At 42.3% G+C, this 18,847-nt stretch overlaps 1 protein-coding gene across 4 annotated transcripts in view; it reads right to left on the minus strand.

The window, feature by feature from the left end:
• mrpl1 (mitochondrial ribosomal protein L1) overlaps positions 1–18,847 on the minus strand; it is a 74,992-nt gene that overhangs the window by 37,850 nt on the left and 18,295 nt on the right. For all 4 annotated transcript variants that reach the window (XR_006312584.1, XR_006312583.1, XM_043696360.1 and 1 more), the window contains exon 6: positions 9,777–9,888. Coding sequence is in view for 2 of the 4 variants with exons in the window: in XM_043696360.1 (XP_043552295.1) it covers positions 9,777–9,888 (112 nt within the window). In the remaining 2 variants the exon portion in view is untranslated. The remainder of the gene's footprint in view (positions 1–9,776; positions 9,889–18,847) is intronic.

An 18,847-nucleotide genomic window follows, 5' to 3' on the forward strand; every position in this document is an offset into this window, starting at 1 on the left:
AGTCTTCTTCTGGATGAAATCCCTAACCTGAAAAAAAACAGAAAAGATCTCTGCTGGGTAACCCGTATTTGCAGCTCAGTTGCTCAAAATACGTCATAACCTCCCCCTCAAACAAATCTTCCAAACTAGAAACTCCTCTTGCTGCCCATAGTTTGACTCCGAGTCCATCATCCCTGGTCGGCACCCTGGCATGCCAACGAGAAGTGTGAGTGACGAAGTCTTGGATAAACAGCCCTCACTCTGACGCATCGTCCTCCGCCTTGACTGTACTAATGACAATCGGGTTCCGGCAGTGGTTCATAACTGTCCTCAACTTATCCATGAACAACAGGTTAATAAGAGGGCACTTTGCCTGGGAGGCCTCAATATCCAGCCATATTGAGTTTGGATCGTTACCTACCCAATCGCAGACAAAGGACAGCAGGGAACTCAATTGATATCTCCTGATGTCTGGGAAATCAACTCTTCCCCCTCCTTGAGGCAACTGCAATTTAGTAAGTTTGATGAGGGGCCGCCCATGATGCCAGACAAAGGACCAAACGACTCCATTAGCTTCCGCAGCGTTGACCTGGGAAACATTATAGGGAGCATACGCATGGGATAAAGCAAACGAGGAAGAACATTCATCTTAATGAGAGACATATCGGCCCAGCCATGGAATTGGAAGAGCCTCCCATCTCTGGAGATCTCGCCTAATACTGTCGAGCAAGTGGGCAAAGTGAGTCAGAAATAACAGATCAAACTTGGGGGTAATAAAAATGCCTAGGTATCGGAACCCTACCCGTGACCACTTAAAAGGAAGCTTTGGGCCACCTTCAACTTCTGACACATCCTTAAGGTCCCCCAAAGGCATAGCCTCCGATTTTGCAAAGTTAATCTCATATCCTGAAATAGCCCCAAATGAATTGATACATTGTATCAAATGGGGTACGGAGGTCATCGGGTTTGAGAAAAACAGAAGGACATCATCTGCGTACAGTGTAATCTTGTGTATCCTCGATCCCACTTCTGGAACGGTTATGTGGACATTCTGATAAATGGCCTCTGCCAGTGGCTCTATCACCAACGTAAACAGAAACAATGAGAGGGGGCAGCCTTGCTGACTACCCCTACCAATCGTAAAATTCCCAGACTTCACTGCATTGGTGATGACCGCGGCCAGAGGGTGGCGATATAAAACCTCCACCCACTGAGCAAAGACTCAACCCAACCCAAACTGTTCTAAGACATAAAAAAGATACAGCTATTCCACCCGGTCAAATGCTTTCTCTGCATCTAAGGAAATCACCAACCCCTGAATCGATTGTTGCTGACAAACTTGGACCACATTCAGCAACCTTCTAATATTATTAGAGGACCTACGGCCCCTTATAAAGCCTGCCTGGTCCTCTTTAATAATATGGGGCAATACCCTTTCCAATCTCAGCGCCAGGATCTTGGACAAAATCTTGAAATCTGAATTTAATAGAGAGATGGGCCTGTAGTGAAGGACAATCCTCAGGAACCTTCCCCTTCTTAAGAATTAAGGAAATATTAGCTTCTCTCAAAGATGGTGGTAGGCATTCATGCACATCGGAGTGATTTTTTATCTCCAACGTCAGCCCTGACAAAATCCCTATAAACTCCTTATAAAACTCACCCGGAAGACCATCAGGGCCAGGCGCTTTCCCACTCTGAAGTTGCCTAGCTGCCTCCTGTATTTCCTGAACTGTCTAGTGGGCATTAAGGAGAGAGGCATGTTCCAGGGTTACCCCCGGGAGGTCCAGGTTCTTAAAAAAGGTCTCCATTTCAGCCCTCCTGTCTTCGCAACCTTCAGACCAATACAATTCAGAGTAAAAGCTCCGAAAAGCCTCATTAATCTTTTTAGCATCGTATGTAAGGACCATGGTGCTGTCTCGGATTGCAGTAATGGATTGGGAAACACGCTTTGTCCTAGTCAGGTACGTTAAATACTTCCCTGGCCTATCCCCATATTCGAACAGCCTTTGTCTAGCAAAAGCAAGTTATTTCTTTGCGTTTTGCGTCAGTATTGAATTCAAGGAGCCCTAAGGGCCGTGATCGGCTGTAGCTTATTCACCGAAGGCCGCGCAAAATTTCCCACCTCCGCAGCTTTCAACCGCGTCTCAAGTAGACGCTGCTGTTCCTCCTTCTGCCGTTTCCAGCTAGCCGAATAGGAAATAGCTAATCCCCGAGCAAAGGCCTTAGCAGTCTCCCATAGCATAGATGGACTACCAGCCGTGCCTGAGTTGACAATCAAGAATTCCTGAAACTCCTTCAAAAGGTATTCCACAAATTTGGAATCCTCAAGGAGAAAAGGGTAAAAACGCCAGTACTGCAAACCTAACCCCTCACTCTTAGCCTTAACCTCCAAATGTACTGCTGGGTGATCAGAGATAGCTATATTCCCAATTTACAACCCATAATCGAATCCAGAAGGGCCGAGGGAGCCAGAAGGAGGTCAATCCTCGTGTGACGTTTATGTGGGTTTCAAAAAAAAAGTCTCTGCCAGTAGGGTGAAGACATCTCCAAATATCCACCAGCCCCAACTCCTCACATAAGTCAACCACCTGCTTGGCCTGTGAAGAAATAGTTGGGGCCCACGAGGCATCCTGTCTACTGACGGATCCAAAAGATAATTAAAATCCCCCCCCTACAATAATGTGCTGTGTTCCAAAAGCACTCAACTTAGAGAAAGCATTAATCAAAAATTTGAGGGGGTGCGCCGGAGGACAGTAGACATTTAAAATGCCGTATTCCTCCCCATGTATCAGGGTTTTAAGTACCACAAACTGTCCCTGCTCATCTTTCACCTGCTCTAATAATGTGAACGGAAGATTTTTCTGGCTAAGTACTGCCACTCACCTACTTTTAGTATAAAGGATGAAAAGAATACCTGGTCATAACCCCCCTCTTGTAATTTCAGGTGTTCAAGATGGGTTTCCTGCAACAAAGCGATATCACAACCCTTTCCCTTTTAAGGCTCGAAAGCACTATTTTCCTTTTAATAGGCGAATGACTTCCCTTAATGTTCCAGGTGCACCATTTAATAAGACACTTAGCCATATCCCCTTTCAGACACCCATGAACCCCTCGGAGGGAGAACCCTGCTTACAAAGCGCCGAGCATAAGCAAGTAAAGACTCATAGAATGGAAAAACTATATATACAAAAACTACTCTATCGTGATTATAAACAACTATTACTACCAAAAAACTACAAAGAAAACCAACAATAAAACCTTGAAAGGAAGACTCTTCCCCCCTGCCCATAGGGGGCACTTAGCCAACCCATTCCCTCCTTCACAGCTCCTTCAAACCCGGACTGTGCCCCAGCCTTCGGCCAGAAAAAAAACAAGGAGAGGATCCTTAAATCAACAGAAAAAAAAAAGACAAAGTCAGGATGAGAACTCCACCCATCCCTGGCTTCATGTCAGCCCTACTTGTGACTAAAAGAGAAACAGAACAAACAAAAAATAGGGGGTGAGACAACAAAGAACATCCACAAAATTTCCCATCAGAAAATCCAGTTATTAAAAAAAAGGAACAACCTATTCCAAAGTCTTTTCCGCCATTTATAAAAAGGAAATTATTAGGGAGAAAGAAAGGAATTTAAAAAAAAGGGAAAACATGGGGAAAGATAGAAAAGAGAAGAAACATTAATCGTATTCTTCAGGCCAATCTGTCTATTTTAAAGTGTCCACAAAGCTTTTAGCTTCATCCGCTGAGTCAAATGTATAAACTGAGTCCTCATGGCTGAAATGAAGTACTGCGGGTTATCTCATGGAGTACTGGATGCCCAGGTTCCTCAGCCTCTTTTTAGCTTCATTGAAGGACTTCCTCTTTCGAATTACAGCTGCAGAGAAATCCTGGAAAAACATGATTTTTGACCCCTTGTACAGCAGTGCCTGCGGATCATTTCCCAGGGATCTCGAAGCTTCTGTGACTTTTTATATGTCCTTATATGAATGGAAGTGCACTAGGACCAAGCGGGGGTGCGGCACTGGGCCTGACCTGTGCCCTGTAACCCGATAAGCCCTTTCAATCTAAAGCCTGCTGAACTCGACAACGTGAAGGCCCAAAAACTTTGGCAGCCAGCTTTCAAAGAAGCTGACTGGCTGCTCACCTTCCTCACCTTCAGGAAGCCCGACAATTCGGACCTCAATTTTCAAGGTCGTCGATATGGTCTCACAAGGCCTGCACCTCTTGCTACAGCACCTGGATCCGACTGGACGAGGACTCCGTTGCAGCTTCCGAGGCCTTAGTTCGACCCTCCACCTCCTCCAGCCTCTCCCCGAGGCCCTGGATCTCCTGCTTATGCTTCTGCAGCATGGATGCGATAGATTGGACCTGGGCATGAATCTCCCTACAGATTTCCTCAATCGCAGCGCCAACCTTCAAGATAAGTATCTCCATCGCTGCAGCCAATTCCTGAGAGTCTGTCAGGTCCCCGGGGGGTTCAGGAGAGGCTGCTGCTGCTGTAGTCTCTGTTATGCCTGGTGCTGCAGGAGAGTTTCCTCCCTGCTGCTGTTTGCTCGCTCCTTTTCCCTTTGGCATCCTTCCCACTCCCAAATATTAACAAATGTGTGTTCTGTAAGGTTTTAAACTCATAATTCCACCACATAAGTTGGCCAGGGATGGCAGAAAACACCGGTATGCCTTGGCTGTTAGGCAGAGCTGTCCACAACAGTTCCTCAATTGCCTTTTAAATGTTGCAATGATACCTGCCTCCACCACTTCCACTGGCAGCTCATTCCATATACTCACACCTTATGCATGAAAAGTAGTCCCTGAAGTCACTTTTAAATCTTTCCCCTCTTGCCTTAACCCTCCATCCTCTAGTTTTGGATTCCCATTTCCTGAGAAAAATGCCCTTGGCTATTCTCTCCATCCATGCGGCTTATGATTTTATAAACTTCTATAAGGTCACCCCTCAGCCTCCGACACTCAAGGGAAAAAAGCCCCAGCCTACTCAAACTCTTCCGACAGCAAAATCCTTGTAAAATACTTTTGGAATTCAGTTTAACAATATCTTTCCTCTCGCAGGGAGACCCGAATTGAATGCAGTATTCTAAAACTGTCCTCACCAATGTCCTGTACAGCCAAAACATGACATCTCAATTCCTACACTCAGTGCACTGACCAATGAAGGCAAGCATGCCAAACGCCTTCTTCACTCCCCTGTCTACCCGTGACTCCAATTTTAAGGAATTATGTACCTGCATCCTTAGGTCTCTATGATCAGCAACATTGCCCACAGCGCTACCATTAATTGTATAATTTTTGCCCTTATTTGCATTTTTAAAATGCAGCACCTCACATTTAGCAAATTAAATTTATTCTGCCACTCCTCAGCCTGAAGCTTTAATCTGACTCTTGCGTAAAATAGATCAATGTTTCCTGTTTACTGATACTGCTATGATTGATTTATTATAATGATGTCAGGTGCTATTTTGTTCAGGTAAAGCAGAAAATGGGAACTTAGGTGTTCTGGAAATAATAGAAATTTAGTGCTTACACTGTTACATATTTTTTCTGCAGTCCCTTTCCTCAATGCATTTGCTTATTTCTCCACCTTGCTCAGTGACAAACATTGTTTGATACTTCCCCTGTAAAGTATCTTGGGGTTTTTAATGACAGTTGTTTGCTCCGTATGTAAATGATTACTATTTTTACAGGAACATATAACTGAATTTCAACTTGTTTTTAAGCTTTTCCAATTTATTGAAGTTATCATTGATTCCAGAACAGTGAACAAATTTCTATTTGTAGCTACACACCAGCAAAGTAGGCATTTGACAATTGTATCAAGATTAGTTTACAGGAAATGGTGATCTTCTTCATACAAGTGTCACAGCCTTCATTTGAATTGAAGAATTCACTATAGTTTCATAATCAGGAACAACAAATGTACAATAGATATTCCAAATTTCCACCACTGGGGCAGATCAAAATTTCTGTCACTTCCTATCTATGCTATTGGACATAAAGGATCATGAACTGTTTAATAAGGTGCCAGAAAGAATTCTGTCTTATAAAGTCATGACACATTGTATTGAAGGGAATGTAATAGCATAGTAAGAAAGTTGACTAATGGGTGGAAAACCATACAATTTGAGGCAAAAATGCATGGTTTAGTGACAATTAATTTTTGTTCATAAAGTATTAAATACAGCTACCCAATAAAATGATAAAGCAACAAGATTCCACAGTTTTGTAAACAAATAAAATAAACTTTACAACATGAAGTCAGTAAAGTAAAACCATCTCAAATAACAAACTTAATCTTCAACATCTAGAATTAATACCACCTTGTACATCAAACAGCAAATGTGGTCAGGGCAGTGCCTAGTTTTCTAAGCAATCCTCCCAAACAGAAGCTCTGTGTCCTTCACAAGGGATTTGAAATCTTCACTTTTGAAGATCTAGCTATTGCATTTCCTGAAAAGAGACTTCTACTCTAACTGTCCTCTGGTATTGCTTTAATGGCAAAACTCTAGCATTTGTAGCCTCTCTGGGCAGAACACCAAAGGTTAACTTTTCCCCAGTGGATAGCAGCATACTGCTCCTCATCCATCACAGACGAACTCAATAATTGCTCACATCCTGGTAGTTCAATCTTTTCACCTGAGCATGTTTCTCAGGATTCCTGACACTGTTCTAAAGCAACTCATTACTGACACAATTTCAACTATTTATCAAACAGCTTGGCACTTCCCTCGAATTTCTCCTGTATTTTCCAACAAACCCAAGCCCAAAACTGCTTTTAGGTTTCCTTCCCCACATTCTCAGCTGCGCTGAACTATCAGCAGCTCTCCAGGCCTTCTTTTTAGCCCCAATGTTTTCTAAAGCATAGATCAAGCAACTGGGTTTAGATTAGATTAGATTAGATTAGATTAGATTAGATTAGATTAGATTAGATTACTTACAGTGTGGAAACAGGCCCTTCGGCCCAACAAGTCCACACCAACCCGCCAAAGTGCAACCCACCCAGACCTATTCCCCTACATTTACCCCTTCACTTAACACTACGGGCAATTTAGTATGACCAATTCACCTAACCTGACATTTTTGGACTGTGGGAGGAAACCCACACAGACACAGGGAGAATGTGCAAACTCCACACAGTCAGTCACCTGAGGCAGGAATTGAACCGGGGTCTCTGACGCTGTGAGGCAGCAGTGCTAACCACTGTGCCACCCACTATGCCACCCACTGAACAGCCTGCTAATGGTACAATCATTGCTTAGATCCACTTCTCTGACTGACTAAAGAAATTAGCTCTAAGTAATGTTCACAGATCCTTGAACTGTTAAAGTATCTTATAAAAATACTTGCAGAGAATCCTATCCTTATTACTGAGCAGAATCAAATCTAACTAAAAATGGTGGGACATCCTATGCTTTATTGCTACAAATGCCACAGGGTACCAGCTTTGAGGCACACTAGAACATTTTTAATTTTATCATTTAATGTATATTCTTTCTATACCTTTTTTCTAAATTTAGCATGCTGTTTTAATCTCATAACTCGTCTGTGTTCCACTAAGGTTGCTGGCAGTCCATTCCCTAGTTAATCACATTCTGCACTCGAGATTCATGTGCAATTTCTGATATTCAGATGATGAGTCAAAAGCGAATTGCCACAAAACAAAGTAGCAGTTAATGGATATTTTTGGATTGGTAGAATGTAAATCAGCCATAACGATTCATAAACAGTTAGCACAGCGTCTTCACAGATGAAAACTTGGTTAAATGAATAGAAAATAAAGTAGGAAATAATGGGGTTGTCATTGTGCAGTTGACAAGCTATGAATAGTGGAATACCACAAGGATGAGCGCTTGCTTGCTCGTCATAATACATACAACGATTTGGATAAGGCTATTCAATGCAATACTTCCAACTCTGCAGATAACACAAAACTAGAGGGAAGTGAGAGTTGCATGACACTTCAAGGACATTTGGAAATGCTAAGTGAGCAGGAAAACAGTTGGCAGATTGAACAGAATGTGAAGAAAACTGAGATTATGCACTTTGTTCTGAAGGTCAACAAGAAAATTCAAAAAGGAATTTCAGCATCCTCCTTCATAAGACAGTGGAAATTAACAGGCAGGTACAGTTAGCAAATAGAAACCAGGAGCCAGAATTTCAGGATAAACTGTGGACCGTCAGTCCATTTAGGATTGAAATGAAGTGTAATTTCTTCATTCAGAAAGATCTGAATCTTTGCAACTTTCTGCTCCAGAAAACTGTGGAAGCTCATTTATTGAGTATAATCACAATGGAGATTGATAGGTTTTCACTGGTTACAAACATCAAGAAATATAGCTACAAGAGGAAAATCATCGACAAGATCAGTTATGATATCATTGAATGGGAAGGCTGGATCTCAACACATGCTCCTGTTTCTTATGTTTGTAGGTTATTTGAGTAACTAATAAAGAAATGAATCCATTTTCTGCAATGTGAACAAATATTATTTTTTCAATAATTCATTCTCTGGGCTAGCAAATCATATTCTGCCTTTTGGTAATTTTACCTTATCCAAAACTTGCTATCTGTACACAGTCCTGCACTGAGACTTGCTTGTGCATCACCTCTTTGCTTTCTGACTTACATTGATTTCCAGACTCTCAGCACCTTCAATTTTAAGTACCTATCCAGCATCTTAATCTCTTAATGTCATTACCTTTCCATAATTCTGCAACATCTTCCAACACTACAAATGCTCTTTCAAAACATACTGCTGACTCCGGACTTTGTGGACCCTTCCCTCAACACATCCCTCACCATCACTGACAAATGTTATTTCAGAAACCTGTGAACCCTGTGAAATTACCTGCCTCTGTTTCTTTAAAGCCTTCCTCAGAACCTATCGTTTTTGATTAAGCTTTTTGATCAATCCTCTTAATATCTGTTTTTTTCAGCATTTATATATTTCTCCACTGTGAACTGCCTTGGAAACATTTCTTGATGTTGGAAAGGTAGAGATGTTGATTAACAGGAAATGCACCAGTCTGTGCTAGAAAATACACACATCTGGGCAAATTTGTCTTGGTAGTGTAATCCCTGCCCATGCCTTATGGTCTACGATAAACATTCCTGGGGAACAAAATTGAAAAGTATTTGACTTATATTCAATTTGCAGGACTCTCAAGCAAGGGGAAAGATTAGAAAACATTTTTTTAAAAATTGTACTAACACAAATCTATCCATGCTCTAACATGCTAAAATCTACACAAAGTCTGAGAACATTATTGTCTAAACACAGCACAACTGCAGCACATTATGAGGAGGGAGGGTGGGCAGGAAGGGAATTGGGGCGGGGGGGGGGAAGGAGGAAATCGGCATGGGAAACCACACATTATAGGTTCCTTCTTGCTCACTTTCACCTATTAAGTTTCCCTGGCCTATTCTGAACAAGAATAGAACCATTGTTAAAATGAAGTCATGCAATGTCTTTCAAATACTTCAATAATGACACCACCTCCTTGAAAAAGCTAGCTCATAAATAACTAATCCACTTCCTGAGAAAGGAGAGGATCATGAAATATTTTTTAGGTTAAAATTATGTCTCATCTGTAAAAAAAAAAAAATCTACATTTGTTTCATCAAGCAGGCAACCTTTATTATTTACATTTTCTTATGGTTTCTGCAGGAAATGATTATTAATGGAAAAACTTTATATTATGATTGCTCGATACAGTTTATATTTTCGGATGGTTTACTCCTCACAAATATATTATTTTAAATTACGAATTATGTTTCATTATTTTCTTACCCCGTTTGCTTTTGGGAAACTTCTTCCTTAGCTTGTTCTTGAGAGGCATGAGTTTTGATACCATGTCAGGAACAGACACATAGAAATCTGCTTGAATTTCATCATCCATGATCTGAAAGTAGAAGTGACCGTAAACTATCCATGAAGGAGATTAATTTGCTCAAGTGTGTTTGAATACACCAAAATGCACTTTCATATTGGTTTCTCATTGCATCAATTCAAAGTGATATGCATTTGTACTCCAACACCCCTACAGAGAAGTAGATGACATGATGAGACAGAATGTTTCCTGTAACTTATGAAAACTGTTTGAATTCAGCCCACCTAATTGATAGAAATTTAATCTCTCTTCTTGTTACAAAGGTCTTATGTTAAATAAGGTGCCTTGTTTCAAATCTTAACTGAAACTGCATGGTATTTATGATGAGTAGCAAAGGTTAGAGTGTGGATACTGCTAAGAGGCATAAAAAAACTCGAGGTTGCAGTAAATGCCACTTTATACAAAAAGGCTTTTATTTGCAAGTCTATGTGGTATGGCATACCTGGCAATGCTCAATGGTTATATAGGTAAAAACAATGACTGCAGATGCTGGTAACTAGAGTTTAGATTAGAGTGGAGAACTGCTGTGCTCTCAATGCTTATATAGGATTTGACAAGTTAAGACATTCATTTTGGGGCTTGGAATTGCAATCTTCAAAATTAATTTAGAAGAAGGAACCTTAAAAGCAATACAAAAAAACACATGCATGGAATAAGAGTTAATTTAAGATTTACTAATAACACTTAGAAACATAGAAAGATACAGCACAGAAGGAAGTCAATCAGCCCATCATGTCTGCACCAACTGGATTAACTAGCTGCCCATTCTAATTCCACTTACCAGTACATGGTCTGTGAACTTGCAGGTTATAGCATTTCAAATAGATCCAGGTTCCTGTTAAATGAGTTGCAGGTTTTCACCTCAACTATCAAAATGGACAGTGTTTTCCACACACAGACACACAATGCTCTGGGTGGGCATGGTTTTTTTCCCCTTGTTTCCCTTATAATCTTACTACCAATCACAGTCATAGAGATGTACAGCATGGAAACAGACCCTTCGGTCCAACCCGTCCATGCCGACCAGATATCCCAACCCAATCTAGTCCCACATCCCTCCAAACCCTTCCTATTCATATACCCATCCAAATGCCTCTTACATGTTGCAATTGTACCAGCCTCCACCACTTCCTCTGGCAGCTCATTCCATACATGTACCACCCTCTGTGTGAAAAAGTTGCCTGTAGGTCCCTTTTATATCTTCCCCCTCTCATCCTGAACCTATGCCCTCTAGTTCTGGTCTGCCCCACCTCAGGGAAAAGACTTTACCTATTTCCCCTATCCATGGCCCTCATGATTTTATAAACCTCTACAAGGTCACCCCTCAGCCTCCAATCACCAGTGAAAACAGCCCCAGCCTGTTCAGCCTCTCCCTAAAGCTCAAATCCTCCAACCCTGGCAACATCCTTGTACATCTTTTCTGAACCTTTTCAAGGTTCACAACATCTTTCCGATAGGAAGGAGACCAGAATTGCACGCAATATTCCAACAGTGGCCTAACCAATGTCCTGTACAGCTGCAACATGACCTCCCAACTCCTGTACTCAATACTCTGACCAATAAAGGAAAGCATACCAAACGCCTTCTTCACTATCCCACCTACCTGTGACTCCACTTTCAAGGAGCTTATGAACCTGCACTCCAAGGTCTCTTTGTTCAGCAATACTCCCTAGGACCTTACCATTACGTGTATATGTCCTACTAAGATTTGCTTTCCCAAAATGCACCACCTCACATTTACCTGAATTAAACTCCACCTGCCACTTCTCAACCGATTGGCCCATCTGGTCCAGATCCTGTTGTAATCTGAGGTAACCCTCTCCGCTGTCACTACACCTCCAATTTTGGTGTCATCTGCAAACTTACTAACTGTACCTCTTATGCTCGCATCCAAATCAATTCAGTAAATGACAAAAAGTAGAGGGCCCAGCACCGATCCTTGTGGCACTCCACTGATCACAGACCTCCAGTATGAAAAACAACCCTCCACCACCACCCGCTGTCTTCTACCTTTGAGCCAGTTCTGTATCCAAATGGCTAGTTCTCCCTGTATTCCATGAGATCTAACCTTGCTAATCAGTCTCCCATGGGGAACCTTGTTGAACGCCTTACTGAAGTCCATATAGATCATATCGACCACTCTGCCCTCATCAATCGTCATGTTACTTCCTCAAAAAAAAATCAAGTTTGTGAGACATTATTTCCCATGCACAAAGCCATGTTGACTATCCTTAATCAGTCCTTGTCTTTCCAAATACATGTACATCCTGTTCTTCAGGATTCCCTCCAACAACCTGCCCACCATCGGCGTCAGGCATGGATGAATGCTGAGGATGGCAAGGACACAGAATATACGCTAGGTGGGGAACATCAATGACTAACGCCAAGAGTGTTAGTCCTGATTCCTGATGAAGGGCTTTTGCCCAAAATGTTGATTCTCCTGCTTCTTGAATGCTGCCTGACCTGCTGTGCTTTTCCAGCACCACACTCTCGACTAACACCATGAGTGGCCCAACTGGTCAAATCCTAATAGACACAGCTGTTAGATTAGGTCTGTGGAAGGTGGTGCAAGAACCAAGAGAGAAAAACATACTTGACTGCATCCTCAAGCATACCCCTGTTGCAGATCTCCCGCCCATAACAGTATGAATTAGAGAGACGAACATGCAGTCCTTGTAGAAACAAAGTCCAATCTTCACAGTGAGAATATCCTCCATAGTGACACAATGACCGTGAACAATGGGATAGACTCCGAGCAAATCCAGCACTCTGACTGACATTCTTTGATCTGATTTATTATTTTCGCATGTCCGGAGGTCGAGGGAAAAGTACTGTAATGCGTACTACCGAGGCAAATCATATCGTACGTAAGTATATCAGGATAACAGAACAGAATGTTGTTCCAGTTCCAGAGAAGGTGCAGAGAAAGATCAATTCTAATATATGACCTATGTCCGAAAAGAGTAGGGAAGAAGTTGCTTTTAAATGTGTTGGTACGTGTTTTCAAACTTTTGTATCTTCTGCCCAATGGAAGAGAGTATAACCAGAGTGGGAAGGGGTCTTTGATGATGTTGGCTGCTTTTCTGGGGCAGCAGGAAGTGTAGACAGAGTCAACGGAAGAAAAGCTGGTTTTCATGATAAACTGAGCTGCGTTCACAAATCTTCACTTTCTTGCGGTCTTGGACACAGCAGTCATCAAACCAATTTGTGATGCATCCAGATCGGATGTTTCCTCTGGTGCATCTATAAAAACTGGAAAGAGTCATGATGGACATGTCAAATTTCTTTAGCCTTCTCAAGAATTACAGACATTGCTGGGCTTTCTTGACTGTAGCGTCAACGTGAATGGACCAGGATAGACTGTTGATGATATTTACTCTTCGGAACTTGAAGCTCTCAATCATCTCCACCTCAACACCCTTGTTGTGGAGGTGTTGTCATTTATGCTTACTCATTACGGCCTGGGTCAAGAAGTCAAGGATCCACATGGAGGAGGACAGTCTTAGATCTCAGTTTGGAGATGAGTTTTGTTGAAATTAAAGTATTGAAGGCAGGGCTAAAGTCAATTATTGTAGCCTGATGTTGGTATTATCCAGATGTTCCAGGGATGAGTGTAGGGTCAAGGCTTCTGCTGTCGACTCAGTGATGGTAGGCGAATTGCAGCAGATCAGGGCAATCTGTGCGGCTGAAGTTGATGCATGCTATTCGTAACCTCTCAAAGCACTCCATAACATTGGATGTCAGAGCCATTGGGCAGTAGTCATTAAGGCAAGTTGCTGTATTTTTCTTTAGCACTGAATGATAATGGTTTTCTTGAAGCAGGTGGGAACCTCACATTTAGTAAGGAAAGGTTACAGATGTCTGCAAATAGTCTCACCAGCTGGTCCGCACAGGATCTAAGTGCCTAGCCGGGGACTCCATCCGGACCAGTTGCCTTCTGTGGGTTCACCCTCAAGAAGGCCGATCTAACATCTGCAGCGGTGACAGTAGGTACAGATGCACCCGAGGTTGTCAGGGCAGGTGACATCATTTCACTGACCTTCTGTTCAAAACAAGCATAGAATACATCGAGGTGATCAGGGAAGAATGCATTGTTATCAGCGATTCTACTCAACTTCACCTGTAACCAGGTATATCATCTAAGCTTTGCCACAGTCGATGTGCATTTGCATGATTAGTCTGGAACTTGTGTTTAGTCTGGTACTCTCTCTTGGCATTCTTGATGGTTTTGTGAAGACTGTGCCCTGACTATTTCGGTCAGGGTCACTCAACTTGGACACCTCAGAACACGTGGGTCTCAGTAAGGAGTGTCTCTTCAGGTTCATCCATGGTTTCAATTGGGGAACATTTTGGTTAATTTCTACACACTTACCAATGAAGCATATTCATTTAGGTTGGCCACTAAGTTCTTTAATATAGTCTAGTCCACTGACTCCAAGCAGTCACGTCAAAGCTCGTCCGTTACCTCAGACCAGCAGTGTACAATTTTCCTTGCCGGATCCTCATGCTTTCACGTCTGCTTGTAAACTGGGAGAAGGAGCACAGACTTACAGTCTGATTTACCAAAATGCGGGCAGGGAATGGAATGGTAGGCATCTTTGATGACTGTGTTGTATGGAACAGGGTGTTTGGGTCTCTGGTGAGACAGGAGACATGTTGGTGGCATGTTGGTAGCATACTCTGGAGGTTGGGTTGGTTGAATCCACAAGGCACTGTGGACAATTAGCAACAGAAGACTTGTACTCCAACACATTTTTAACCTTGTGGCCGGGCATATCCCTCACTCTACCATTATTACCAAGTCAGCAGAACAACCCTGGTTCAGGGAAGACTGCACGAGGGCATGCCAGGAACAGCAGCAGACCCTAGGAATAAGATGCCAACTTGATGAAGCTACATAACAAGACCGCTTCATGCCAAACTATGCAAGCCATGAGTGACAAACACACAGTAAAACAATTCCACAACCAATGGATCAGATCTAAACTCTGCAGTCTATCATAGCCAATCATTAATGAAGGTGGCAGCTTCGCAAATATCACTATCCTCAATGATGAGGGCATTCAGTACATCAATTTTAAAAAGGTTGAAGCTTTTGCAATAATTTTCAGCCAGAAGAGCCAAGTGGATAATTCATCTTGGCCCCCTATGGAGGTCCCCAGCATCACAGGTGCCAATTTTCAGCCAAATGTATTTACGCCATATGATATCAAGAAACAGCTGGAGGACTTCTACCCAAAACTTTCCATGTCTCTAACCAAGCTGTTCCAGTATGTTGACAATACTGGCATCTAGCCAGTAATGAGAAAATTTACACAGGCCTGTCCTGCACACAAAAAGTACAAACCAGAAATAAAACCATCCGCAACAACAGACAGAACTATATCAATTCTGTACATCACAACAGGATTCATCCAGAGGCTACACAGCACTGAAGATGTCACCCAGTTGTGGGATGTAATGTTGCCAAAAAAAAACAACCGGCTTGGCAAACTGACGAACAATTCTAACCTGCCCAATTACCACCCTGGTCTACTCCCCACCATTCACAAAAGGGAAGTTGTCATCAACAGTGCTATCAAGTAATGCTTATTTAGCAATAACTTGCTCACTGACGCTCAGTTTGGGTCTAACCAAGGCCACTCAGCTCCTCACCTTATTACACCTTATTTGTTCCAAAATGGACAAAAGAGTTTCACATCCAAAGGCGATGTAAAGTTGACTGACCTTTCCACAAAGGTGACATTGGACCAAACGTAAAATCAAGGAATCCTAACAAAGCTGCACTCAATGAAAATCAGCAAGACGGATTCTCTGTTCATTGGAGCCATCCCTGGCACAAAGAAAAATGTTTCTGATTATTGGTTCTTGTTTATTTTAGATCCAGTATATCTGTGCGGGATTTCCTCAACCATTTTCAGCTGTTTCATCAATGACTTTCACTCCGTCATAAGTTCAGAAGTGCAGACAGTTGATGATGATACGAGTGATATTCACACCACACAAATGCCAGGCAATGATAATCTCCAACAAATGAGAATCTAAATCATCACATGACATTTGATGGCACGTCCATTATATAACCCTCCACAATCAACCATAGACAGAAACTGAAATGGGCTAGTCATATAAATACAATGGCCCCAAGCTCTTAGCTAGGAGAGCTAGGTTCAAGTTCTATCTACTCCAGAGGTATTTAATAACATCCCTGAACAGGTTAATGAGAAAATCTCTCGAAATAATTTGATTACAAGAGCAGATCAGAGGCTCTTGCAACGACTGACTCACCCAGACTCTGCTAAACGACCAACAAGGCGCAAGTCAAATGAGTGCAACTCCAACAACACTCAAGGAGCATCTAGGACATTACAGTCCACTTGATTAGCAGAACTTCCACAAACATTCACTCCCTCCATAATTGACACGCAGTTGCAGCAGTCTGTATCATTTACAAGATGCCCTGCAGAAATTCACCTAATTAAGGCAAATGCAATTCCTCTCTTCAATAAAGGAAATAGGGAACTCCCTGGCAATTACAGACCAGTAAGTCTCACGTCTGTCGTCTGCAAGGTGTTAAAAAGAATTCTGAGGGATAGGATTTATGACCATCTGGAAGAGCATGGCTTGATTAAATGCAGTCAACATGGCTTCGTGAGGGCAGGTCATGCCTCACAAACCTTATCAAGTTCTTTGAGGATGTGACTAGAAAAGTTGATGAGGGTTGAGCTGTGGATGTGGTGTATGTGGACTTCAGCAAGGCATTTGATAAGGTTCCCCATGGTAGGCTCATTCAGAAGGTCAGGAGGAAAGGGATTACGGGAGAACTTAGCTGTCTGGATACAGAATTGGCTGGCCAACAGAAGACAGCAAGTGGTAGTAGAAGGAAAATATTCTGCCTGGAAGTCTGTGGTGACTGGTGTTCCGCAGGGCTCTGTCTTTGGGCCTCTACTGTTTGTAATTTTTATTAATGACTTGGATGAGGGGATTGAAGGACGGGTCAGCAAGTTTGCAGATGACACAAAGGTTGAAGGTGTCGTTGACAGTATAGAGGGCTGTTGTAGGCTGCAGCGGGACATTGACAGGATGCAGAGATGGGCTGAGAGGTGGCAGATGGAGTTCCATCTGGATAAATGCGAGGTGATGCATTTTGGAAGGTCGAATTTGAAAGCTGAGTACAGGATTAAGGATAGGATTCTTGGCAGTGTGGAGGAACAGAGGGATCTTGGTGTGCAGGTACATAGATCCCTTAAAATGGCCACCCAAGTGGACAGGGTTATTAAGAAAGCATATGGTGTTTTGGCTTTCATTAACAGGGGGATTGAGTTTAAGAGTAGTGAGATCTTGTTGCAGCTCTATAAAACTTTGGTTAGACCGCACTTGGAATACTGCGTCCAGTTCTGGTCGCCCTATTATAAGAAAGATGTGGATGCTTTGGAGAGGGTTCAGAGGAGGTTTACCAGGATGCTGCCTGGACTGGAGGGCTTATCTTATGAAGAGAGGTTGACTGAGCTCAGACTTTTTTCATTGAAGAAGAGGAGGAGGAGAGGGGACCTAATTGAGGTATACAAGATAATGAGAGGCAAAGATCGAGTCGATAGCCAGAGACTATTTCCCAGGACAAAAATGGCTAACACGAGGTGTCATAGTTTTAAGCTGGTTGGAGGAAAGTATCGAGGGGATGTCAGAGGCGGGTTCTTTACACAGAGTTGTGAGCATGGAATGCGTTGCCACTAGCAGTTGTGGAAGCAAGGTCATTGGGGACATTTAAGAGACTGCTGGACATGCATATGAGGGTGCATACATGAGGATCAATGGTCGGCACAACATCGTGGGCTGAAGGACCTGTTCTGTGCTGTACTGTTCTGTTCTATGTTCTATAATTCTTAAACAGCTTCTTCCAAACTCACCATCTCCATCATCCACAAGAGAAAGGGAAGCAGATAGATGGTAACATCACTGACTTGCAGGTTCCCCTTCAAACCTGATAATGTAAATATATCACTCCCTACTGGTTCAAAATCCTAATACTTTCTCCCGAATAGCAGTTCGGTCTACATACAATGGACTGTAGCAGTTCAAGAAAGCAGGTCACCACATCTTCTTAAGACCAAAGAGAAATGGGCAATAAATGGTGGCCCAGTCGGCACTGCACACATGTTATTCCATCAAATGAATAAAAGGAAATACCTTGTTTTTTTTAAAAAATGCGTGTAAATTACTAATTGAATAATCTCTCTATCTTTTTCAAATTTATCTCTTCTTGTACATTTGCAAATGTGCCTGTGTTACAAAACATTCCCCATGTCTCAGTGTGAGAAATAAACCCTTTGTCTCATTTAACTGTAGTTCAGTATTGTCATGGTCTTTGCAACGGGTACGTGCTTGTGTGTGTGTGTCTATGTAGGAAAGTGTAGTTGAATGGTTAGAAGAGGAGTGGAGAGGAGATGTCACGGTTTTAATCCTCTAACTTTTCCTGTGAAACTTTAAATGAGTCCTCCAACTTCGAGGATCGGCATGTATTCATGCACACTGGTAAATATCACCATTGCATTCAGTTCAGTTGATTTAACATTTTCCATGTAAATTCCCATTTCATTTCAAACCACTCATTTGGAGCACATTAATTACATTTCTCACCAACATAAGGGGACTAACAATGAAAGCCAGCAAGGAAATAGCTGGTTGTACTGGTATACACAAACTTCTAAAGTCTGAAGATAGATTGAGAGAGAAAACAAATCACGTCATATCTAAGAAACGAGATAAATCATTTAGGACTAAGATGATGAGAAATTTCTTCAAACAGAGAATGGCGAGCTTGTGGAGTTCACTACCACAGAAAGCAGTAAAGATCAAAACATTCTATGATTTTAAGACAGAGTTGGATATAGTACTTGGGGCTAAAGGGATTAAGTGATATGAGGTGAAACGGGGAACAGGCTATTGAGTTGGATGACCAGCCATGATCATA

Source organism: Chiloscyllium plagiosum, chromosome 1 (genome assembly GCF_004010195.1).
Source record: "Chiloscyllium plagiosum isolate BGI_BamShark_2017 chromosome 1, ASM401019v2, whole genome shotgun sequence".
NCBI classification, from domain to species: domain Eukaryota; kingdom Metazoa; phylum Chordata; class Chondrichthyes; order Orectolobiformes; family Hemiscylliidae; genus Chiloscyllium; species Chiloscyllium plagiosum.